Here is a 27,730-nt window from a genome sequence, read left to right as displayed (position 1 = left end):
CCAATGCTTGATAATTATAATCTTTTCTTAATATATAAAGATAACACACTGTATAAAATTAATAGAGGAAATGAATGTCTGATTATTTTTATTTGACAAGAGGATGTTATTGTTGAGATTTCCAAAGATGATGCATTTGGAAATGTTTACATTTAGCTCTTATTATAAATAATAGATAAATATACCTATTTATTTTTTACCTAGATAGGTAAATATACCTATCTAAAAAGCAATCCAACCCATTTAACCAGATATTTTCTAAGTTATTTAGTGAAAATAAGACTTATTCTATTTGTCCCTTTCTATGGTAAAGTAAGTAACTCTAACCCCATGAGAGTGGCAAGGAAAGTATTACCAATGTACAAACAAAGGATAGGGAAAACCTTCTCTTTAGTTTTTTTAGAGATCCTTTAGAAAAAAATCTAATGATTGTTCCATGATATTGGACACCTGTTTTAAAAAAATTTCTTATCAAGTAGACAAAGCAAAGACTGAAACATTCTGGAAGATGAAGAAGGGAGATGAGTATAGGGCAGAGGCCTTTGTTTCCTGGGATCACACTCTGGTTGGCTGAGTGTAACACAGAGTGTCTCTAGGGACAGGAATGTAGCAGTTAGGCAGATCTGGCTCCAATAGTGTTCTTATGTTTCTCCACTAGTTTTTGTTTGTTTTTGGTCAGCTATCTTCTTAATGCTTCAATAAATCATTTATTTCTGGATTTATTCCATGGGTCAGTTGCATTTTTGTTTCTGTGAGAGTGGGGACAGTGGGGGGCAGTAGACATTCAAGTCAGCTTCAATACATCTGATTCCAAGAAACTTGACACAACACCCTCCATTTTACCCTGACAATGACATGTTTAATTGAAGTATTTTCCTTTTGTATGTGATTTGCTTTCCGGGAAACTGATTTGCTTTCCAGGAAACCGATTTGCTTTCTAGGAAACCAGGGCCAGTATTAAATGACCAGCGAGTAGGCAAGGCTAGGAGCAAAACTGCACATTTATTTTTGGTCCCCCAGCTTCAGGAAAGAAGATGTTGGGGAGGGGTGAGGTCCATCGGTCGGAGACCGGGGGAGTCACCCGGTGGAGCTCTCGGGCGGAGTTCCTACAGTCCGGACAGGAGTGAGGGCTGAGGAAGTGCGCACCGGGCGCCCACCGGGAGGGGCTTTTATGTCCTGGGCCCGGAAGTGGGAGGGCAGTGGGCGGGACATAGGCGGGTCGGGGGTGGGGCGGTAGGCGTGGCTAGGCGGGTTCCGGTTTTTCTCCGTCTGAGGTCGGGTTGCACCTGCGCAGTCGACCTGTGTCTTTCCAGGGCGAGGGAAAGCTGATGGTGAAGAAGCCGGAACTGTGCCATCTTGCCTCCGTTCCTCCAAACAGTATGATCTCCTAGTTTACATATTTTCTAGAGAGAGAGGAGGCCTACATTTCAGAGCACAGTATTTAGACCAGATTACTTGTAACTGTGCTACTTACTAGGTGTGTGACTGAACAATTTACCACTGTGTTTATTTCTTCGTTTGCAAAATGAGATTTATAATAGTACCTATCTCATAAAGTTGTGGTGAGGGTTACAGGAGTTTAGCGTCTCTATACTTCCAGTGTCTGATGACTTGGTATCCAACTTCCTGTGGTAAAGATGCTACTTGTTTCTCATAATGACCCTATAGCACATTAAGAAAGATGCTAAAACCAGCGAACACTTCAAGAGCACCATAGGGTGTACATTTGCTAGTTTCTTTGAAACCTTAAATCTTGTTAATTCCACCCATGCCTTGTGAAACACTTGATTCTTTGGAGTACCACAGATGCAAGCCCTTCTAATTACTTGTTAACACACCTATTCATTTGTAGTTATATACTTCCTTTTCTCATAGTCTTCTGAACACAAATCTCTTACCAAATCATTTTCACTGGCCCCTCTGGAAATCAAGTTTCATTGTGAACAAATATCCCTATGTCCATAGTGTCTTAACAGAGTGTATCCTTGCCCACACATTTTTAGTTTAGTTGAAATCTGACCCTTCTCCAGGGATATCCCTTTCCTTTTAGCCCTGTAGGCTGCTCGCTCAGGAATGTTTCTTGTGTCACAGGGTCATGATATAGCGTGTTTTAGCTCTCTCCTAAAAATCTGTACTCTTCTTCATCCTTGGAAATTCATGTTATTTAGTTGTTTTACCACCCACTGAGCCTCATTTCCATTCTACAGTTCACAAACTCCACATTTGTTAAAGATTTGGACATTTTGTTTACAAAGTTGTAGTCTCCTTCTATTCCAGTGTCTCCTGACAGTTGGGATGACTTCAGCATCTCTGTGAGTGATAATATAGGGCTCTGTTCTATATACTTTCCCATCTCAGTGACTGTCACTATGATTTCAATTAGGTATTCCACCAGAAACGTGGTCTTGCTTTGTTGCCCAGGCTAGTCTCGACCTGGCCTCAAGTGAGTCTCCTGCCTTGTACTCCCAAAGTGCTAGAATTACAGGCATGAGCCACTGCATCCAGCTTGTTGTATGTTCTTATCTTTACGATTTTACTTGAGTAGTCCCATCCATGTCCAAATGATCACCTACCACTTACTTATAGATGAATTCCAAATATATCTTCAGCCTTGACTTCTCTCTACAACTGTCAATCTAAAAGTGATCCTAGATTCATCTTGCTGCTCCCCCATTCCTCATACCTACCTGATTTATAAATATTTTTATTTCTGCTTTCTGTATATCTCTGGGAGCAATACTCTCCTTATAATTCCTATTGCAGCCCCTTTGTTTAGGCATTTTATAGATTCATATTCAGGCTTTCAAAGTAATAAAATAGGCTACTGACTGATTTGTCTACTTCTTGACTTACTACCTTCTATTCCTTGATGGCTCATTTCCTACCTAAAGATTGCTGCATGCCATTTTCTTATTGCCACTAGAATGAACCTTACTGAATGAAAATTTGAACGTGTTACCACTCCCTTCCTTAAATCCGTCAGTGGTTTCCCATATGCAGGAAGAAATGAACAAGCAGACAAGCTCTTTGATGGAATATACAAGACTCTTAGTCATCTGGACTCACCTACTGTAATAGCTCTAAGAGGATACTTAGGTTTCAGTTCCCTGAACTTGTTGTGCTTTATCCCATCTCAGTTCTTTTGTACATAATATTGTACTGTCTTGAATGCTCTGCCTTGTCTTCTGTCTAGTCCATTCCTATTCATCATTCAGAACCAACTCAAGTGTCTCATGGAAACTAATTCCCAAGAAAACTTAACTGCTTATGTAATCATTCATATTAGTTCATGTATTTTTATTAGTATGCTGAGCTTGGGATTTAATCCAATTTATAAGCTAGGAAGTTACCTGTAACTCTTCCATGGATGTTAGCAGATGACATGAGACTTCTGAGTCAGAGACAAAAGACTATTATGGTAGAGCAAGCAGCATGAGCATCGTGTTTATATTGGTTCTCCTTGCCTGCATATCCTGTAGGAATAAAATGACCTAGGCCCAGGTGTATACTGTGTATGTAGAGGGTGGCATTACAACTGAGGAGGAGTGAACTTGGGTTACCAGCTGTTCCATTAGCAAGCAATAAACAAGCCTAACTCTTTATACTGAAGAGAGGCTTTACCTTATCCCTCAAGGTTGCTTGTTGCAAACACAATCCTGAGAAATGACACTGATAAAGATCAGTCAGGTCCTTGCATTCTTGGCATACCCAACAAGACAAGTTAGAAGAGAGAAACTCACCTGGAGGAATTTCTCACAATGTATGCATCTTTTCTAAAATTGTTTGTTCAAATGTCAGTTCCCCCATGATGTAATATCCAGAAGATAGCTGCTGAGTTCTGTATGACTTTGTAATCCTAGTTCTTGGATCAGTGCCACAACGAAGGTAGGCATTAAGTAACTATTTCTTGAAAGGGTTAATGGATAGATCCTTGTGAAAGAACGGTTAGTTTCTTTATAAAAACACAACAAAACGTAACAAAACAATAACAAAAAACTTCTCTAGATAGTGATTCACTTGTTAATACCTATCTCCTTCTAAACCTTTTAAGCAAAGAATTAGGTAAGAATGATGGGAAAACATTTATAAACTCTCATCCTGGTTTCAATTTTAGATTTTGAATGGAGATAACTATGGAATCAGGGACATGTTGGATGAAAACAGTGAAGCATTTTTAGTAATGGATTGAGGTTTTTCTTTTCAAGGATGTTCAAGATTATGGTTGTTTTTTCCTTTCTTGTAGTTCAGTTTTTTTGTGTGTTTGAAAAGTTTAGAATTGGTTATTTTAGTATTCTTCTGCTAACTCTTCTAATTTATTCTCCATGTGAGTTTTTCAGACATTCAGTTTTACTCCATTTTAGACTGTAACGCAATATATACATATCTCTTTTTTTGTGAGTTTTTCTATTTACCCTCTGGAATGTTGTTCTGCAGTTAGTAGTAGCAAGAGCATAAGCAGTCAGAAATTTGCAGAGAGCTTTGGGTTCAAATCTTCTTGTCTTGTCCTTACTAGCTTTGTGAACTGGACAAGTTATGTAACCATGCTGAACTTTATTCTTTGCAAATGTAAAATGAAGGTGATCACACCTATTTCAATATATTGTTGTAAGGAATACATAGAATAATTTAATCATGGCTATAATTGGCTCTAGAAAAATTAGATTTTTTTCTCCTTTCCATGTCTCAGGATGAATTTTATTCTCTATATTGGCATTACATATTTCATAATCTCTTCATAGCCAAATGAATGTTTAAGTACATTTGGTTAGAATGAGAATATGTGTGGTGTAACTTGTTATATAAATTCATTTTGTAATATGCTGATAAAATCTTAAAAGCATTGCATATTAAATTAATTCTCAAGCCTGAAAGGTTGATTCTTTGCTAGGGAACACTTTCCAGTTTTGAAAGTAGTTAATGTTTACATATGTTTGTCACATACTGTGAACCCAGTTCAAAGCCTTTAAGAAAACTACACAGTTTTAGGAGAGTCACCTGGTTTGCTTTAAAAAAAAGTTTTTTAGAGTTTTTAGCTAATCAGTTTAAAGTGCATTCTTTTATTGCCTGTGTAGATATTCTTTAGTGGTAATATAAATGTAAAAAGTAAATCCCTGTTACAATTAATAAACTCTGAATTCTAAATGTTTCCATATTCTCCCCTTTTTTGGTTATGTCAGTTAAAGCATTAGTAACCAATAAAATAAAAGCAAATTAAGATACATAATTTCTTAGGCAGCTTTTAAAAACACGACTGTATAGTCTTTCCTTCGGAGAGACCTAGCTAAAAAAAAAAGCTGTAAACATCAAGTTAAAATTCTAGCCTAAACTCTTAAGTTTAAAGCCTGTGGGAAAAAAGTGACAAATTTTTAATTAGAAGATGGCTTTGCATTTTTTGCATACAACTTATTTAGATTTTAAAAAACAAATATTCTCATTGGTCAAATATTAACCTTTGTTTCTAGAATGTTCAGGATGCTGTGAAAAAAGATAGATAAGGCCAGGTGTGGTGGCTCACGTCTGTAATCCCAGCACTTTGAGAGGCCGAGATGGGTGGATCACCTGAGGTCAGGCGTTTGAGACCAGCCTGGTCAGTGTGGTGAAACCCCATCTCTAGTAAAAGTACAAAAATTAGCCAGGCATTGTGGCACACACCTGTAATTCCAGTGACTTGGGAGGCTGAAACAGGAGAACTGCTTTAACCCAGGAGGTGGAGGTTGTAGCAAGCGCCAAGATCATGCCACTGCATTCTGGCCTGGGTGACTCAATCTGAAAAAAAAAAAAAGAAGAAGATAGACGAGATATAACATAAGTAAAAAAGTAAATATTGCCTCCTACATTAATTTTTATTTATATCGCTATTACTTATACTTACAAAATATTTTAAAAGAGAGGCTTTGACAGAATATTTGGTGAAAAATTATTAATTAAAATACAAATTAGTATAGATTGAGAGGATTTTATCTTTATTTTATTAACGTAAGCTAAAGTAATAAGTGTTTTCTTTTATAATTCTTAACTATTGGCATTTTGATTATTTTATAGGAAAGAAGCATTGGATTTTCACGTAGATCACCAATCAAGGCCCTTTTTCAAGTAGGTCCTTAATTTGGGGATTAGTGGCATATAAAGGAGGATATCGTAGAAAACTATGGAGTTACATTTTTAAAATTTATTACATGAAAATAATCTGTCAGAAGGGCCATAGCAACATCTTGCAACTGCACAGAATTCTAAGAATTGCACTCTGTCTTTTTATTAAGAATTCCTATATTTTATCATTAAAAATCTTAAACTTTAGTTAGTTGCAAATAGGATGATTTGTTTACATTACAAGAAGGATAACTTTTAAAATTTTTGGCTGATTAAAAATGGAGTGATAATTATATTTGATGTTCAATATTTTTGTTATGGTTTTGTGTTTGTGGGGCTTTTAATTTTTTTGATTTGTATTTTTTATGTCAACTTTTACTTTAGATTCAGGGGGTACATGTGTGGGTTTGTTACCTGGGTATATTGTGTGATGCTAAGGTTTGGGGTACAATTGATCCCATTACCCAGTTACTGAGCATAATACCTAATACTTAGGTTTTCAATTCTTGCTCCCTTCCCTTTCTCCTACTCTAATAGTCCCCAGTGTCTGTCGTTGCCATCAGTAGATATTATTGTCCATGAGTAGCCATTATTTAGTTCCCACTTACAAGGAAGAACATGTTGTATTTGGTTTTCTGTTTTGTGTTAATTTGCTTAGGATAATGGCCTCCATCTCCATTCACGTTGCTGCAGAGGCCATAATTTCATTCTTTTTTTATTGCAGCATGGTATTCCATGGTGTATATGTACCACATTTTTTTTATCCATTTTACCACTGACAGGCGCCTAGGTTGATTCCATGTCTTTGCTATTGTGTATAGTGCTGCAGTGAACAGGCAAGTGCATGTATCTTTTTGGTAGAAATATTTGTTTTCTTTTGGATATATACCAGTAATGGGATTTCAGGGTCAAATGGTAGTTCTGTTTCAAGTCCTTTGAAAAAACTCCAAACTATTTTCTACAGTGGTTGAGGTACTAATTTGCATTCCCATCGACAGTGTATAAGTGTTGCCTTTCTCTACAGACTTGCCAGCATCTGTTGTTTTTTGACTTTTTTTAAAAAAAGATTCAGTTTCTATTTTAGATACAGGGGGTACATATGCAGATTTGTTACATGGGAATATTGTATGATGCTGAGGTTTGGAGTATGGATCCCATCATCCAGGTAGAGAGTATAATACCCAATAGGTAGTTTTTCACACCACCTGCATTCTCTCCTTTAGTAGTCCACAATGTCTATTATCCCCATATTTGTGTCCATGTGCGTTTAATGTTTAGCTCCTACTTGTAAGTGAGAACATGCAGTATTTGGTTTTCTGTTTCTGGATTCATTTGCTTAGGATTATGGCCTCCAACTGTGTCCATACTGTTGCCAAGGACATGATTTTATTTTTTTATGGCTGTGTAGCGTTCTGTGTTATATATATACACCACATTTTCTTTATCCAGTCTACCACTGATGGGCACTTGAGTTGTTTCCATGTATTTGCTATTGTGAATAGCACAGCAATGAGTGTATGAGTGCATGTGTTTTTTCGGTAGAATTTCTTTTCCTTTGGGTATATACCCAGTCATGGAATTGCTAGGTCAAATGGTAGCTCTGTTTTAAGTTCTTTGAGAACTATCTACACTGCTTTCCACAGTGTCTGGAGTAATTAACATTCCCACCAACAGTGTATAAGCATTCCCTTTTCTCTGTAGTCTTGCCAGCATGTTTATTTTTTGACTTTTTAATAATAGCCATTCTGACTGGTGTGAGATGGTATCTCATTGTGGTTTTGATTTGCATTTCTCTGATGATTAGTGATATTGAACATTTTTTCATATGCTTATTGGCTGCTTGTATGTTCTTTTGAGAAGTGTGTATTCATGTCTTTTGCTCATTTTTTTAGTGGGGTTGTTTCATGCTTGTTTGATTGTTTAAGGTCCTTACAGATTCTGCATATTAGTCCTTTGTTGAATGCATAGTTTGCAAATATTTTCTCCCATTCTGTAGGTTGTCTTTTTACTCTGTTGCTAGTGCGGAAGCTTTCTGTGCAGAAGCTCTTTAGTCCCACTTGTCGATTTTTGTTTTTGTTGCCATTACTTTCGAGGACTTAGTCATAAATTCTTTCCCAAGGCCAATGTCCAGAATGGTGTTTCCTAGGTTTTCTTCTAGGATTCTTACAGTTTGAGGTCTTACTTTCAAATCTTTAATCCATCTTGAGTGAAGTTTTGTGTATGGTTAAAATTAGGGGGCCAGTTTCATTCTTCTGCTTATGGCTTGACAGGTATCCCAGCACCATTTATTGAATAGAGAATCCTTTCCCCATTGCTTATTTTTGTTGACTTTGTCAAAGTTCAGATGGCTGTAGATGTGTGGCTTTATTTCTGGGTTCTCTATTATGTTCCAGTGATCTGTGTGTCTGTTTTTGTACCAGTACCATGCTGTTTTGGTTACTGTAGCCCGTTGTACTTTTAAATTATTTTGGTAGTCTTGTATACATAAAGCAATGTTCATGGAACCCTTCTATTTTAACTAGTTTGATATATATTTTGTTCCTTGACATATAACAAATAATATGTTACACTGAATCTATATATTCTAAATATTTGACATGTAATTAAATTTAAGTGAATATTTTGCATACTCATGTTACTGTTGACAGACAAAGAGTATTTACACTTCTAATAAGAAAGAATGTTGTATCAGCCAAATGAAATGGCCGATATCCTGCACTGAGTAGTGGGTTTAATATTTGATATCCTGCACTGAGTAGTGGGTTTAAAAAAAAATTTATATAAGAAAATTATTATGCTATAGATTATTTCAAATCAAGCATTATAATATATTCCTAAGTCTTGTTAGAATAGCCATATACAATTTTCTAGAAAATTGGTGGAAATTATCTTTTGGTATAAACTTTGTATATGTTTATAGAATTGAATTACAACTCCTAGTCTAATGATTTACATGTGATTTGCATGCAGTAAATTTTATTATAAGAATGGATTAACTAGTTGCCTGTTAATGAGAACGATGTAACAATAGACTAGGTGAAGTAACTGCATGAAACAGTGTCTATGATCAGGCACATCATTCCCTGTATTGTTACATGCCATGTTCATAGGCTTGTTTGATTGTGTGTTTTGAGAATTCTGTATTAATAGGGCATTATTAGATTGTAAGTGTCTCAAAGGGGGGATTTTTTTTTATGGTACAGAGGCTGATATGTTGTAGGTAATTATTAAATGCTTACTGAGTGAATAAACATGGTTTGCTCCCTTGATTTGGGTTTTTTTAATCTAATGGTTGGTCTTGGGGGTTTTGTTTGTTTTGGCATCAAAGGTTTGGCAGAAAATGTATAAGGAGTTATAGACTTCTTAGGGTGAAGAAGATAGGGTAGAAGAATACTTTTTTGTACATATTATTTCTTAGAAATATTCTTCAAAACGAATGGGAGTGTTTTAAAAAGGAAGTACTGAGGGGAGGTGACATATAACATGGTACAGGGTGGAAGGAAGTGTGTAAAAAATAATCGTAAGTTAGTGGGCACAAAACAGCCTGTCACACCATGCTCCTTTCTCCAGGAGGGTCTCTTCTCTCTACTTTGGATGAGAGAAAAACATGGGCTTACTCTAAAAAGTACTATGTCCCTGCTTAATACAGTCAGAGGGAGGATGTCACTTATTTCATAGTTAAACTTGTCATTGCATCCTGTACACATATAAAAGTAGAAAATAAAATGAGATATTGTTTTTTATACCTTGGGGGACTGTGACTCAGTGCTGGATTTTTAATCAAGAACCTATGCATAAGCTTTAATAATTTAATACAGAAATAATCCAGAGTAGTTTTTACACTAATAAAAGGATATTTCTTGAAGCCTTCTGGGTTTTCTTTTTTAAATCACCAAACCAACTCAGTGTTTATTGGTTGAGAGAGTTCTTTGTCAGTCCATGAATTCTAATAGTTTTACACAAGAAATAAATAAATTCTTTCTAAAAATATGTTACAAGACATCCATCCCTGTCATCAATTTGTATATTGTGAAATTGTACTTGACTGCAGTGGTAAACACATTTAAATAAAAAGGAAAATCCTCTGTACCTGTTAGAGCACTGGGAAAAGCATAGGTCAACAATATGCATTTTAAGTCATGAAACAGTCTTAATTTAACAGAACAGTGATTTTTCTGCTAACAGTAATTTGACATTACTAGTGATTTGAAGTGAATTGAGCCACTGCAAGACAGTCAATTTACGAAAAATTTCTCCTGCCCATGTAAAATTAACTATTCTCAATGGTTCTAAGATTATTAATATTCGTGTCTATGTTGAAATAATCCAATTTAAATATATCCTGTTGTTAAGATAGATAACTAGGTCGACAAAAAGAAGAAGCAAACTAATCTTCTATCTGTTTTGCAGTGAGCTGATCCAGTTTATTACAACTGGTCCTGTTATTGCCATGGAGATTTTAAGAGATGATGCTATATGTGAATGGAAAAGACTGCTGGGACCTGCAAACTCTGGGGTGGCACGCACAGATGCTTCTGGAAGCATTAGAGCCCTCTTTGGAACAGATGGCATAAGAAATGCAGCGCATGGCCCTGATTCTTTTGCTTCTGCGGCCAGAGTAAGGAGTTTTAAAAATATTTTAATTCTCTTCTAGTTCTTTTAAATGTTTTATATGAAAGTAAAGCATTTCTGTCACTGGTGACTTAGGGTGGATTTATGCCACTGATCTAGTAGTAGAGAAAACCTTTGACATTTTGCCTAGTATCAAACAGTGTTTCAGTATATCTCCTTTGTGAACTGGTAACCTGATCATGATCAATGTAAGTGTTCTCCAATACAATACTTCTCATCCTGTTTCTTGTTCCAAAGACTTAAATTACTGAGGCTCCTAAATGTTTGAATTATTGAATTCATGTAAGAATACCAGTTTATGGCTAGCAGATATTAAAAAGAAGATATAATTGGAGATATTATAAAGAAGATATAATTGGAGATATTACCTTTTGATTCAGACCTAACACTGTACTTTCAAGCTTAACATCTTATTATTTTCCTATATATACCTAGTGTTTATGAAAGTTTCTCTACTCCTTATTTTTAAATCCATATAAATAAAGCATTATATTGGATTTATGCTGAGGTTGAATTAATGAAGTGTAAGTTTATTTTTAGCATTGTGAGAAGTGTCTCACTTAAAGTAGTTTTTAATCTGGTTGTGTTTGCAATGAAACAATATTAGACAGTTTTATAATTGATTTCCTCCTTTTTCTTACCATTTCATCAGCAAGTCCCTTCAGCTCTTTCAGAATAAACCCTGAATCTGATCATTGTGGTCTAAATCACTAATGTATTTTGCCAGAACTGCTACAATAGCCTCAAAATTATTTTCTCCTCTTTTCTTACACTCAATTTATGAAAATTTTACCTTGCCCAAGTACAATTAACTATGCCCAGTGATCTTTTAAAGACAAATCAGATTAACATTCACCTGCTGAAAACCCTTCAGTGAATTTCTGTCTCTTCTAGAATAAAATCTACGGTCTTTATTGTAGCCTCCAATGCTCTATCTAGTCTGGCCCCTATCTATCTCTAACTGTATCTTTGATCAATCTCTATCTTAATCACTGTGTTCCAGGCATACTAACCATCTCGCTATTCCTTGAATAGCATATTTCTGTCTAGAATAGTCAACTAACAGCAAAGAGGACAGTGTGGTTGGATAGGAATGAGAGAGGGAGGAAGAGGGTGAGAGGTTACAGAGGTAATTAGGGGAAAGATTATATGGTCTTATAGGCCATAGTAGCACTTTTACATTTCTCTCTGAAAAAATAGAGCCGTTTTAGGGTTTTGAGCAAAGAACTGATATGTTCCACTTGCCATTTAAAAGGATCATTCTGGCTGTTGCATTAAGAATGACTATAGAGGCCGGGAGTGGTGGCTCACGCCTGTAATCCCAGCACTTTGGGAGGCCGAGGTGGGCAGATCACTTGAGGTCAGGAGTTCAAGACCAGCCTGGCCAACATGGTAAAACCCTGTTTCTACTAAAAATACAAAAATTAGCTAGGTGTGGTGGTGCCCACCTATAATCCCAGCTACTCCAGAGGCTGAGGCAGGAAAATTGCTTGAACCAGGGAGGTGGAGGTTGCAGTGAGCTGAGATCACGCCACTGTGCTCTAGCCTGGGTGACTGAGTCAGACTCCATCTCGGAAAAAAAAAAAAAAAAAGAATGACTATAGCGGGCAAAAATGACAACAGGGAGCCTAATCAGGAGTTTGTTGGAATAACCCAGCGAGATGATTGCTTGGACCCAGGTGGTAATAATGAAAGAAGTATACAAATATATTTTAAAATATATATTAATGGTTGAAGATCAAAGAAACAAGATTTTCTGCTAGACTGAATGTAGAGTATGAGAAAAAGATACCAAGGATTACTCCAAAGTTCTTAGCCTGATTAACAGAAGGATAGAATTTACATAAACTAAAATGAGGCAAACTGTGGCTAGAGTCAGAATGAATAGACAATCAGGAGTTACGTTTTGGACATTTATAAACTTAACCTGTTTGTTAGTTATCCAATTAGACTGATGAATGAAAAAAATTAGTATACAGCTTGGAGTTATCAGCACATAAATAGTATTTAATGCCGGGAGACTGGTTGAGATTACCAAGGAGAAGGTGTAGATAGAGAAGGAAAGAGCACCAAAGATGAAGCTGCCTCTTGAGAAAAGGTCAAGGAGAAGAAGGCAGTAAAGGAGGTTGAGGAGGAGCCACCAGAGAGGTAAGAGGAAAAACTGAGAGATAATTACGCCCTAGAGGCCAAGTGAATCAAATATTCTAAAATGAAAGAATGACTAGTGGTGTCAAATAAGGCAGATATATCAAGTAAGAAGAGGACTGAGAATGGATTGTTAAATTTTGCAATGTGGATATCATTGGTGAACTTTGTAAGGTCAATGTTGATGGGGAGGTAGAGGCAAAACCCTGTGTGGAGTAGACTCAAAAGAAAATTGTGGGACAGGAATTAGAGTTAGGAATATAGACAACTTTTCCTTTTGAGGAGTTTTCCTGCAAAGAGATGAGGTGGTAGCTGTCAAGAAAAGCAGGATCAAATTTTTTTTTAAATGAGAGGTTTTAGGTAAAAAATTGATGATGTAGGAAAAAGAGGGAGACTTGTTGGAGCAATTTCATTAATTAGGCAAAAGGAAATGGAAATTAGAACCCAGGTGGAGAGATTGGCAGGCGCGCATCTCAGATACTCGTCTGTAGCAACAGATGGGAAAGGAGAATATGTGAACACAGATGCTGATTCTTAAGTAGGAAGCAAGATCAAAACAGCTAAAAGTGAGGATGAGGGATAATGTATTGGTTGGTCTGAAGGGAGAGAAAAATAGGTGAAATGGTCATCTGGAAAAGGAATAAATCAGGGAAATGTAGTGTGTGATTGCTATGCTGAATTAATGGCCCATCTCGTGTTCATGGCCATGAATTATGAGTGTGGTTCTCCAGCCGGTTCAACTGCATGGCTGAAGGTAAGGAGTAGGTGGAGAGTTGGCTTTAACCATGGCTGTGGTTTTGTGAAACAAATGTGATTAAAGTGTTAAGGAAGTTAAAGATACCTGCAAGAAAGCACTTATAGTCTTTGACCATATCTTAGTAGTAGACATTTACTGTAAATGTGGTATTGTTTGTATAGTTAAATTACCAATCATATTTTAAAGCATTATAAAAATAATCAACATAACTAATTAATGAAGGAAATAATTGAGGCTGAACTGAAAGTCACTACCATGTTTACTGATATTTCCTGCCTATTTCACCCTATTACCACCTTATGGCATCCATTTCTTTTTTGTTTCTACTAGATCATTTAATAAATTTGAGCACAAATATACTTGTCAGATTTTAGTTATATCTTGTAGTGGAGCAACTTTTGCTAAGTTAGTTACTGTCTTAGTCCATTTTGTGTTGCTGTGAAGGAATACCTGAAGCTGGGTCGTTTATATAGGGAAAAGGTTTATTTGGCTCATAGTCCTGATGGCTGGGAAGTCCAAGATTGGGCATCTGCATCTCGTGAGGGTCTCAGGCAGCTTCCACTCATGATGGAAGGTAAAAGGGAGCCTGCATTTGCACAGATCACATGGTAAGCGAAGAAGCAGGCCACAGGGAGAGGTGTCAGGCTATTTTTAACAACCAGCTTTCAGTGGCACTAATAGAGGGAAAACTTGCTCACCTCGGAGGGAGGGCATTATTCTATTCATGGAATTTACCCCTACTATCCAAACCTCCCATTAGACCCCACCTCCAACATTGGGGATGAAATTTCAACATGAGATTTGGAAGGAACAAATATCCAATCCAAAGCAGCTACCATTGCCATTTAACCTAAAGAAATGTCTTAAACATATTTGTTTATATTTTGTGCATTTAATTTTTTTAACCTCTTTCTGCTGTTAGTCCCTGAAATATCCTATTATTTGTATGAACCTTTTAGGATATATATATATATTTTTACCCTTGTCTTGGGAAGAGTGAGTGTTGTTGACATTATGTTAGGTGGCTCTAAGAATTAAGGAAAAATATTGTAGCTGGAAAATAGAGCTTATGTGAAGAAGCAAAGACCATAGGTCTTAAAAAATTGAAAAACATCACAGCCCCACACTTATGTAGCCCCAAACAGCTTCTTCTTTACCTTGAGTTCCTATTAGTTATTGTTTAATTTTTGATTCCATCTTTCCAGATTTTACCAAAACATAGACTTATGCTCACTGTTTTCATTCCTCAGTTATCTTTGACTACTCATTTGTGAGCAATTGTTAAAATTTGGCATTATTTTCATCAGTTCTGAAAATACTGTCTTTAGAGACCATGATTTGTGTCTTACTAATTGGTTTTTCTTCCTTCACTTGTCCTTTCAGACATTGGTATTGTGCAGGCTTCTCTTCTTGGTTTACTCCCTTTCTTGCTCTAATTTTCAGTTTCCTAGTCTGTAAAGTAAGATCATGATTGAACCTGCATTGTAGTGGTCTTTGAGGATTAAAAGAAATTATTTCAGTGCTTAGTATAGTACCTGGAACATAGTATTTAATGAATGGATGTTATCTTTTATTATTATTTTACTTTCATGGTGCTCCCCAAACCTGTATCTGTAATATGTACTGGATCTAATTTTGATATACAAAAATCAATAGTAATCTTGATATACTTGAAATAACCAGTTAGAAAATGTAATTTTAGAAGAGATTTCCATTCACATGGTTAAAAAAAAGTCTACGACACCTAGAATAAATTGAACAAAAGATGTGGGAAACCTTTATGGAGAAAATTATAAGTATTTATTGTGGACAATAACAAAAGACATAAATAAATGAAGATAGATGCCACATTTATGAATGGGAAGAGTCAGTATCCTGAAGATAGCAGTTCTCTCCAAGGTGATCTATAAATTGTGTAATTTCATTCAAAATCTTAGAACAGATTTTCATGAAGTTTAACAAACTTATGAAACAGCCAAGGGCCCAGAACAGTTAAGACAGTTTTGAAGAGGGAGAAAAAGATGTGGTGATGATAGGGTGAGACTTATTTTAAGGTATATCAAGACTTTTCATAATCTTTAGTAGGAAAAACTGTGATATTAGCATGGGAGTAGGCAAGTATATCAGTGCAACAGTCTAGAGTGCTCAAGAGATGACCCACATATAATGAGAAGTTGGTGCCATTATAAATCAGTGGACAAGGGATAGATTGATTCGTCAATAAATTGTGTGAGATAATTTTATATGGAAAAATGTAAATTAACTTAAGTTTATATCTAGGATTGTCCTTAGAGTTTCAGACTTACGTAGAAACAATACATTTAAAACAGAACTGATTACAATTTTTTTTTTTTTTTTTTTTTTGAGACAGAGTTTCACTCTGCTGCCCAAGCTGGAATACAGTGGTTGGTGTAATAATAGCTCTTTATAACTTTGAACTCATGGGCTCAAGCCATCCACTTGCCTCAGCCTCCCAAGTAGCTAGGACTGCAAGCGTGTACCACCATGTCCAGCTAATTTTTTAATTTTTTTGTAAAGACAGGGTCTTGTTATATTGCCCAGTCTGGTCTCAAACTCCTGATCTCAAGTGGTCCTCCTTCTTGTCCTCCCAAAATGCTGGGATTACAGGCATAAGCCACCATGCCCAGCCTGTGCTGATTATAATTTACCAAAGTATTCCTTGTGTATTTGGTACATCTCTAGGAAAGAAATTTGGGAGCCAGGATTCTTTATTTTGCCCTCTTTATCCCCCATTAGAATCAGCAAAAGATCTTGTAGGTTTTTCTAACATTTCTAAACATTTTCTTGAATTATTCCCTTTCTCTGTATTCCTACCATCACTCTTCTAGTTCTGACCTGGGCTGCTGCAAGAGTCCTGGAATATACTTTTCTACCTCACATGTATCTTCCACATGGGTTTCAGAACGAGTTATCTAAAAATATTAATCCATCCATCTCATGACTACTGAAGATATTTTAAAGTACTCCATTATTCCCAGAATCAAATTCAAGTGCCACATTTTCTTAATTCAGTCTATCATTGATGGGCATTTGGCTTGGTTCCATCCAAGTCTTTGCTATTGTGAATAGTGCTGAAATAAACATATGTGTGCATGTGTCTTTATAATAGAATGGTTTACAATCCTTTGGGTATATATCCAGAAATGGGATTGCTGGTCAAATGCTATTTCTGGTTCTAGATCGTTGAGGAATTACCACACTGTCTTCCACAAAGGTTGAACTAATTTACACTCCCACCAACAGTGTAAAAGCATTTCTATTTCTCCACATCCTCTCCAGCATCTGTTGTTTCCTGACTTTTTAATGATCATCATTCTAACTGGCATGAGATGGTATCTCATTGTGGTTTTGATTTGCATTTCTCTAATGACCAGTGATGAGCTTTTTTCTCATATGTTTGTTGGCTGCATAAATGTCTTCTTTTGAGAAGTGTCTGTTCATAAACTGTGCCCAATTTTTGATGGGGCTGTTTGTTTTTTTCTTGTAAATTTGTTTAAGTTCCTTGTAGATTCTGGATAGTAACCCTTTGTCAGATGAATAGATAGCAAAAATTTTCTCCCATTCTATAGGTTACCTGTTCACTCTGATGATAGTTTCTCTTTTGCTATGCAGAAGCTTTTTAGTTTAATTGGATCCCATTTGTCAACTTTGGCTTTTGTTGCCATTGCTTTTGGTATTTTAGTCAAGAGGTCTTTGCCTATGCCTATATCCTGAATGGTATTGCTGAGATTTTCTTCTAGAGTTTTTATGGTTTTAGGTCTTATGTTTACGTCTTTGTCCATCTTGAGTTAAATTTTGAAGAGGATGAAAGGAAGGGGTCCAGTTTCTGTTTTCTGCTTATGGCTAGCCAGTTTTCCCAACACCATTTATTAAATAGGGAATCCTTTCACCATTGCTTGTTTTTGTCAGGTTTGTTAAAGATCAGATGGTTGGAGATGTGTGTCGTTACTTCTGAGGCCTCTGTTCTGTTTCATTGATCTATACTATTTTAATTTGGAACATTTACAGAAATGATAATCCATTTTAAATTACTATTACAAGTAAAAGGTTTTGGAGAAACTTTTAACTGACCACCATTTAACCATACTTTTATTATCATAATAAAATTATTAGTACAGATTAATTACAAATGTTTTAGTGAAATTACCAGGAAATCCTATCAGGGTGAAACTTAATGAAGTAGTACAACTCTATATTTTATAATTTGTTTAAAAAATTAAAAAATTATATACCTAAAGCTTTCAAATTGAGTCTGAATTTTTAGTTTTTTGTAAAGCTATTAATATTTATTCTTTCCTACTAGGGAATTTAGGAAAATGTAAAGGGACAAGGATAATAGCAAGAATCTTTGGAAGAACAGATTTTATACAAAATATTTTAGCCCCTCAAATCCCAAAGGAACACAGATATTATTTTTGTGACTTTATTTGTTGTGTAAAGACTTTCAATTAATTGCCATAACAATGACCTGGTAAAAGCGCTCTTATTCACGTTTCACTAAGAAGAGGTATTTATGTAAAATCTTTATGCTTTATAAATAAATATTTATTCAGCATAGGTAAATATGGTACTTGAAAATCTGGGTACTTGGAAAGCTGGCATTTTTATTTTTAGAAATTGAGTGAGAAAAGGAATTAAAGGAAAGTTAAGACAAAAATAATTGGTCAGCTAATTATTAAATAATTTGTTAAACTAGAGATAGAACAATTTAGTACTGCTTTTCACTTTGGAAAGACAGATAATAGAAAAAGTACAGGGTTTTTGGAACTACAGTCACTTGGATTTGAATCCTGGCTTTGCCACTTGGTAACTTGTAAGGGCTTGTTACTTAAGCTTTCTGAGTCTTATTTTTCTCATTTATTACACTGGATACATTTATTTTGTTTAGCACATGCAGAATTTATTAGCTGCTGAATTTCAGTCATTCCCACACATTCATTGAGAAACTGCTAGTGAACAAGTAATAAAGATGAACTAAGCCCTGGCACTCTCCAACACACAGAGGTCAGCTAGATAGGAGAAAACCATCGAAGGAGACTGAGAAGGAGTAGCCAGTGAGGTAGGAAGAAAGGCAAGTAATGAAAACATTCCGTTGTGTAGGATGTGACAAACTGTGTCAAATACTGTTTGGTAAGGTAAGGTGAGGGCTGAGAGTAATTAACCAGTGGACTTAGCAACATGGAGGTAGTAAGGGATTTTAATGAGCAGCTTTGGTGGAATGAAAACCTAATTGGTTATGGGTTTAAAAGAGACTGTAGGAGAGGAAGCAAAAATGGAAAAGAAAGACATTTCTTTTGAGTTTCGTTGTGAAGGGAACAGACCAATGGGAACTCTCAAAAGGGCATGCCCTTTCCTGTTTGCTACTCTGTCATGTTCTCTTGTCACACCACTTCTACTTCATTCCTTCATTGATCATCTCCAGGTCCCTGTAGGTATTTGAATTTTCATCTGTACCATACAGGTTCTCTCGGACCATGCAATCAAAGCATCTGGTATAGGACTAAAAGGGGTAGTTGCTGTTGTTATTAATTAAAAATAATAATAAATAATGGCAGCAATATGATAGAAAGGCACTTGATATCTTAGGAATAGAACACTTTTTATTCTAATGTCTTACCACTGGAAATGCTCAAGTATATACACTACTATTTGAATAATTCCTCATTGTCCTTGTGTTTAAAAAAATGCTCATCAATGTGGCATATTAACACATTCTATAATCTTTTCATTTTAAATTTAATGAAAAATAAATACAGTTAACCCATAAACAACACAGGTTTGAACTACACGGGTCTACTTATATGTGAATTTTTTTCAATGGAAGGATTGAAAATACAGTATTTGCAGGATGTGAAACTCGCATCTACATAGATTTGACTTTTCCTATAAGCAGGTTCCACAGGGCTGACTGCAGACTTGAGCATGCATGGATTTGGCTACACACAGGGATTTGAGTAACAATCGCTTATATATATCAAGGGCTATTTGCATTGAGCCAGGCATTGTTTTAGGTGCTATGGATCCTACAGAGCTATGCAACTTAGTTCCTTTTTTTCAAATTTATAATTTGATGGAAGGCAAGTACCCAAATAACTATAACTTTGGGGGAGTAAAGGTTGCTGACAGGAGGCATCAGGAAATGCCTCCTAGTGCTAAGTGGTATTTGAGGTGGCTCTTTACACATTGGTAAGGTTCTTTGGAGCTTGGGTCAGAGGGTTTTACAGGGAATAGTAAAAATAATAGCAGTGAAAGCTTAGGGGCAGAAAAGCATCTAAGTAATTAAAAGAACTGATTAGTGTGACCATCTTTATGGCTAGTTCAGATTGGGTTGTCATTTTAGTGAACCACATCCAATGTGAATAACACAGCCTAAATCTGTTTATAAAACGTGGATCATTTGATTTTATTTTATACTAGGCCTATAGTTAGTTTTAAGTAGCTGTAGTTCTCAGATTCCTGATATTAATCTTTCTTCCTATAAAATTTCCTAGTGTTAAATTTTATTTTACACGTTTTAATGAAAAATTTAAAATTAAATTTGTGTCTAATTAACTAATGCTTTGGGGAGAATAAGAACTTTATAATGGTATTTCCAATATTCAAAATTTATTAAGTCTTTGTCCACTATTTTCCTGGAACAAAATGACGCATATTCTCATTGCTTTGATTGATAATTCTTTATATGCTCTTCTGGTTATAAGTCTTGAAACAGGGTTAATCTAATCAGTGTGTCTTTGTAAAACTCATTTTTAGAAAATCTGAAACAAAAAATTTATATGAAACTCTAAAAGTAATTGCACGATCCTCCTCCCCCACAGAAATATCTTGTAAGCTCCAGCTAAGAGATCACATTTGTCAAAATCATTTCTCTCTGTTTTTAGGAAATGGAGTTGTTTTTTCCTTCAAGTGGAGGTTGTGGGCCGGCAAACACTGCTAAATTTACCAATTGTACCTGTTGCATTGTTAAACCCCATGCTGTCAGTGAAGGTAAGTGCTCTGTTGAGTACACCATATTCAATACGTTTTTTTAATAGGAGAGCAATGTTTATTTTCTTGATGTACTTTATGTATAGAAATTAAAGTATACTTTTAGTGTTTCCATTTTTTTCTTTGAAGGCACTTGAGTAAAGGTGACAAAATATAAGGGAAAATCTGTCTAAATCTCTTATTTGTCTTTTTCTTTGTGCATTTTTAGGAGATGTTCTTTGAGTTGCCGATCATGCTCAGGCTCAGTGATACTGTTGCAGGTCTTGGTTAATTGACTTTTAGTCCACCTCCTCTCTTTCCAATCATAAACTGTGATTCACCTAATTTACCTAATTAGCACTCCTTTTTTTTTTTTGAGACAGAGTCTCATTCTGTTGTCCAAGCTGGAGTTCAGTGGCATGATATTGAGTTACTGCAACCTAAGCCTCCCGAGTTGCTGGGACTACAGGCATACACCACCATACCCAGCTAATTTTTGTATTTTTAGTAGAGACAGGGTTTCACCATATTGGTCAGGCTGGTCTTGAACTCCTTGACCTCAGATAATCCACACACTTTGGCCTCCCAAAATGCTGGGATTACAGGCATGAACCACTGTGCCCAGCCAATAGCACTCCTGTTGTACAAATTAAAACAACATCTGCCATACCTCCAGTATACCCTTCCTGAGAAAGCTAGAGAAATTTCCTTCAGTTCTTTGTATCTGAAACAGTTCTTTGACATATGTATGTAAATACATGTTTGCATATATACATATATAGAGGGAGATAGTTTGTAAGTTCTTTTCTTATTTTTGTTTCAATTTATTTTATTTATTTTAGTCTGGTGTATATATTTTTGTGAAGTATCTCAAATATTTTTGGAAGTAAGATGGTATATGGTTAAAAAGATCACCCTTAAAAAACTAAAATATACTAAATAATATACAGAAGTGAATGGATTTAAAAATTTTATGTCTTCTAAGTATCAAAGTAATCCATGTATGTAGTAGAAAAATTGGAAAATAGAAAAACCATTAAAAACAGAGTAAAAACTTACCGAATTCCAATCACCTGAAGATAGTCATAGTTAATATTTTGATGCATTTCCTCCAAATCCTTTTTTTCTGCATTTGTTTGTGCATGTGTATACACTGATACACATGAATGTAATGGTTGAGATGTAGGTCTATGGGCTGTTGTTTAAATGTAATTTTTGTGAGCATTTCTGGCTACTGTTAAGTCCTCATTAATATTTTAATAGATTATTTAATATTTAACAACTGTATAAATGTAGTATGGTATTTGGATACTTAGGTTGTTTTCAGTGTTTTCGTATTAAAATTAAAACTTTGAAGAATATCTTTATACATAAATATTTGATGATATCTCTAATCTTTTCCTCTGGCCAGCTTCCTAGAAATAGAATTACTTGTTGGAAGGATGTGAGCCTTAAAGATCTTGCTGCATAATTAATACTTCTTTAATTATTTAGAATGTATTTTAGTATATTGTAAATCCTTAGGACCATGATTATAAGGAACTAACATGCAGCATGGGTAACAAACACTTACGGAGAATATACCACTATGTGCCAGGTAGCAGACTGGTTCCTTATACATTATCTTTAATCTTCACAGCAAGTTTGTCAAGTAGGTAAATTTGTTGCTCTTTTCCACATAGGCGAGCTAAGGTTCCATGAGATTAAGTTGTTTCTCCTAATTTAGAATGGAAATCGAGGATGCAAACCCTGTTTGTTTGTTTGTTTTTAATCTCCATTCTGTTTCCTCTATACTCTATTGCCCCAACAGCAATAGCCACAAAAAAGTCACATGGAACATGGTTAGTAACAATTCCATAGGAAGTGATAGTAATATTTGAAATGGCTGGTGTTGAAAATTTATGGAAAAAAACCTGGGATTTTATGTTTCACTCATTTTTCTTAGCTGGGGAGATTGTGTGTGTGTGTGTGTGTGTGTGTGTGTGTGTGTGTGTGTGTGAGTGTCTACACAGGTGTAGTATCCCTAATCCAAAAATCTGGAACCCAAATTACTCCAAACTCCAAAACTTTTTGAGCACAGACACGAAGCTCAAAGGAAATGGTCATTGTAGCATTTTCAACCACTGGTTTATGTTTATCAGATTTTTGAATTAGGGATGATCCACAAATACGTATCTACAGATATTTCAAAATCCAAAAAAAATTGAAATCCAAAACACTTCTTGTCACAAGCATTTCTGTAAGGAATATTCAACCTGCACACACACACATGCACACACATACACCCATGTATATTTATGTAAATATACATATATACATGCACACACATAGTGCACTCACATTTTGAAAAAGTTCTTGTTTTTTGGCATCAACTTTTTAAAAAGCTTATCCTTGACATCTTAAAATGTTTTATTCAATTTAATTTATCTGGTCTAATCCTTTTAAAGGAAAAATATGTTGCAAGGAGACTGAAATAAAATAAAGTGGTATAGAATAAATACTAGTTGTATTTATTTATTTAGCTGGAAGAACTGGTAGCCACATGGAGAAAATTGAAACTGGACCCCTTTCTTACACTGTATAAAAAATTAACTCGAGATGAATTAAAGACTTAAATCTAAAACCCAAAACTATAAAAACCCTGGTAGAAAAGCTAGTCAGTACAATTCAGGACATAGGCATGGGCGACAATTTCATGAATAAGACGTGAAAAGCAATTACAACAGAAACAAAAATTGCCAGATTGGATCTAATTAAACTAAAGAGCTTCTGTACAGCAAAATGAACTATCATCAGAGTGAATAGACAGCCTGCAGAATGAGAGAAAATTTTTGCCATCTATCCATCTCACAAAGGTTTAATATCTGGAATCTACAAGGGACTTAAATTTACAAGAAAAAACAACCTCATTAAAAAGAGGGCAAAGGATATGGACAAACCCTTTTATAAAGAAGATATCCATGCACCCAACAAACACATGAAAAAAAGCTCAAGTCGAATTGCTAACTAGAATAACCAATGCAGAGAAGAACATGAATGACCTGAGGGAGCTGAAAAACACAGCAAAAGAACTTCGTGAATAATACACAAGTATCAGTAGACAAATTGATCAAGTGGAAGAAAGGATGTCAGTGACTGAAGATCAACTTAATGAAATAGAGAGAGATGACAAGATTAGAGAAAAAAGAAAAAAAAGAAATGAACAAAACCTCCAAGAAATATGGGATTATGTGAAAAGACAAATCTGCGTTTGATTGGTGTACCTAAAAGTGGCGGGGAGAATGGGACCAAGTTGGAAAACACTCTTCAGGATATTATCCAGTAGAACTTCCCCAAACTAGCAATACAGACTGACATTCAAATTCAGGAAATACAGAGAACACCACAAAGATACCCCTCGAGAAGAGCAACCCCAAGACACATAATTGTCAAATTCACTAAGGTTGAAATGACCAAAAAAAATGTCAAGGGCAGCCAGAGAGAAAGGTCAGGTTACCCACAAAGGCAAGCCCATTAGACTGACAGTGGATCTCTCTTGAAGAAACCCTACAAGCCAGAAGAGAGTGGGGGCCAATATTCAATGTTCTTAAAGAAAAGAATTTTCAACCCAGAATTTCATATCCAGCCAAACTAAGCTTCATAAGTGAAGGAGAAATAAAATCCTTTACAGACAGGCAAATGCTGAGGGATTTTGTCACCACCAGATCTGCCTTACAAGAGCTCCTGAAAGAAGCACTAAACATGAAAAGGAATGGCTGGTACCAGCCGCTGAAAAAACATACCAAATTGTAGAGAGCATCAACACTATGAAGAAACTGCATTAACTAACGGGAAAAACAACCAGCTAACATCATAATGACAGGATCAAATTCACACATAACGATATTAACCTTAAATATAAACGAGCTAAATGCCCCAATTAAAAGATGCCGACTGGCAAATTGGATAAAGAGTCAAGACCCATCAGTGTGCTGTATTCAGGAGACCCATCTCACTTGCAAAGACACACATACGCTCAAAATTAAGGGATGGAGGAATATTTACCAAGCAAATGGAAAGCAAAAAAAGCAGGAGTTGTAATCTGAATCTCTGATAAAACAGACTTTAAACCAACAAAGATCAAAAGAGACAAAGAAGGGCCTTACATAATGGTAAAGGGAACAATGCAGCAAGAAGTACTAACTGTCCTAAATATGTATGCACCCAATACAAGAGCACCCAGATTCATAAAGCACATGCTTAGAGGCCTACAAAGAGACTTAGACTCCCATACAATAATAGTGGGAGAATTTAACACCCCATTGTCAGTATTAGACAGATCAACGAGACAGAAAAATAACCAGGATATTCAGGACTTGAACTCAGCTCTGAACGAAGCAGACCTAATAGACCTCCACAAAACTCTCCACCTCAAATCAACAGAATATACATTCTTCTCAGCACCGCATCACACTTATTCTAAAATTGACCATGTAAGTGGAAGTAAAACACTCCTGACCAAATGCAAAAGAATGCAAATTATAACAAACTCAGACCACAGTGCCGTCAAATTAGAACACTCAAAACTGCACAAAATACATGGAAACTGAACAATCTGCTTCTGAATGACTACTGGGTAAATAACAAAATGAAGGCAGAAATAAAGATGTTCTTTGAAACCAATGAGAATGAAGATACAACGTACCAGAATCTCTGGGACACATTTGAAGTAGTGTTTAGAGGGAAATTTATAGCACTAAATGCCCACAAGAGAAAGCAGGAAAGGTCTAAAATTGACACCCTAACATCAAAATTAAAAGAACTAGAGAAGCAACAGCAAACAAATTCAAAAGCTAGCAGAAGACGTGAAGTAACTAAGATCAGAGCAGAATTGAAGGAGATAGAGACACAAAAAAAAAAACCTTCAAAAAATGAATGAATCCAGGAGCTGTTTTTTTGAAAAAAATCAACAAAATAGATAGACTGCTAGCCAGTCTATTAAAGAAGAAAAGAGAGAAGAATCAAGTAGATTCAATAAAAAGTGATATAGGGGATATCACCACTGATCCCATAGAAACAGAAACTACTATCAGAGAATATTATAAACACCTCTATGCAAATAAACTAGAAAATCTAGAAGAGATGGATAAATTCCTGGACACAGACACCTCCCAAGTCTAAGCCAGGAAGAAGTAGAACACCTGAATAGACCAGTAACAGGTTCTGAAATTGACGCAGTGATTAATAGCCTATAAACCAAAAAAAGTCCAGGAACAGACAGATTCACAGTGAATTATACCAGAGGTACAAAGAGGAGCTGATACCATTCCTTCTGAAACTATTCCAAACAATAGAAAAAGAGGGAATCCTCCCCAACTCATTTTATGAAGCCAGCATCATCCTGATACAAAAACCTGGAAGTGACACAACAAAAAAAGAAAATTTCAGGCCAGTATCCCTGATGAACATCTATGCGAATATCCGCAATAAAATACTGGCAAACTGAATCCAGCAGTACATCAAAGAACTTATCCACCACAATCAAGTGGCTTCATCTCTGGAATGCAAGGCTGATTCAACATACACAAATCAATAAATGTAATTTATCACATAAAACCAATGACAAAAAACACATGCTTATCTCAATAGATGCAGAAAAGGCCTTTGATAAAATTCAGCACCCCTTCATGCTGAAAACTCTCAATAAACTAGGTATTGATGGAATATATATCAAAATATGTCATAAATAATTGTGACAAACCCACAGTCAATATCATAATGAATGGGCAAAAACTTGAAGCATTCCCTTTGAAAACTGGCACAAGACAAGGATGCCCTCTCTCACCACTCCTATTCAACATAGTATTGGACGTTCTGGCCAGGGCAATAAGGCAAGAGAAAGCAATAAAGGATATTCAAATAGGAAGAGAGGAAGTCAAATTGTCTCTGTTTGCAGATGACATTATTGTATATTTAGAAAACCCCATTGTCTCAGCCCAAAACCTCCTTATGCTGATAAGCAACTTCAGCAAAGTCTCAGGATGCAAAATCAATGTGCAAAAATTACAAGCATTCCTATATACCAATAACAGACAAGCAGAGAGCCAAATCATGAGTGAACTCCCATTCACAGCTGCTACTAAGAGAATAAAAATACCATAGAATACTGTGTAGCCATGAAAAGGAACAAGATCATATCCTTTGCAGGGACATGGATGGAGCTGGAAGCCATTATCCTCAGCAAACTAACTCAGGAACAGAAAACCAAACACTGAATGTTTTCACTTACAAGTGGCAGCTGAACAATAGGAATACATGGACACATGGTGGGGGAACAACAAACACTGTGGCCTGTCATGGGAGGCGGCGGGAGGGAGAGCACCAGAAAGAATAGCTAATGGATGCTGGGGTTAGTACCTGGATAATGAGTTGATATGTGCAGCAAACTGCCATGGCACACATTTACCTATGTAACAAACCTGCACATCGTGCACATGTACCCCAGAAGTTAAAATAAAAGTTGAAGACTAAAAATAATTGTACATATGACTAAAACCAAAAAATAGATAATGTATGTAAGTGAAAGTTGATGTCAAAATAACTATTAATAATTTTAATGTATATTATTTTTCTATTTATACAGGATTTAATGGGTTTTAGAGCTATTCTTTATAGATTATATTTTATATATTTATATTTGATATATAACATTGGGTTATATAACTTAATTAAGGCAAAAGAAATTTTTATAAAAATCTACTCAGATGGCATAATAAACTTTGGCAACCCAAGGCTTTTTTTTCCTTTTATTTCTTAACCTGGATTTTTGGAATAATTTAAGAGCATTTTGAAGTATGTAATTAACCCAATTCAGATTAAACTGTCATTTAATGAAATGTAGTTTGAAGTCTCATATTGAATTTATTATTAGGTTCACATGGCCCCCTTTCATTTGCCCCCTTACATTTATGTTTATCTGTTTCTATAGTAATCCCATCTCCTGGTATTAATATATTTAATTTTACCTGTAGTCTAGTATAGTCATGAACAAATATTTTTATTTTTAAAAAAGGAGTTGCTGATAAGAGAGCAGCTGAAATGGAATAGGATTGTCCCTTCTGTTGACTGCTGACTTCCCAA

At 35.6% G+C, this 27,730-nt stretch overlaps 1 protein-coding gene across 2 annotated transcripts in view; it reads left to right on the top strand.

Moving 5' to 3' along the window:
- NME7 (NME/NM23 family member 7) overlaps positions 1–27,730 on the top strand; it is a 220,571-nt gene that overhangs the window by 44,931 nt on the left and 147,910 nt on the right. The window contains exons 5-7 of one of the 2 annotated variants that reach the window (XM_023207111.3): positions 6,043–6,093; positions 10,501–10,708; positions 20,527–20,632. In XM_023207111.3, the coding sequence (XP_023062879.1) occupies positions 6,043–6,093; positions 10,501–10,708; positions 20,527–20,632 (365 nt within the window). The remainder of the gene's footprint in view (positions 1–6,042; positions 6,094–10,500; positions 10,709–20,526; positions 20,633–27,730) is intronic. The other variant, XM_023207112.2, reaches the window with a different exon arrangement.

The sequence above is a fragment of the Piliocolobus tephrosceles genome, chromosome 1 (assembly GCF_002776525.5).
Source record: "Piliocolobus tephrosceles isolate RC106 chromosome 1, ASM277652v3, whole genome shotgun sequence".
NCBI classification, from domain to species: Eukaryota; Metazoa; Chordata; class Mammalia; order Primates; family Cercopithecidae; genus Piliocolobus; species Piliocolobus tephrosceles.
Note: the sequence above shows the minus strand (reverse complement) of the source record. Positions and strands in the feature narration are given on the sequence as shown.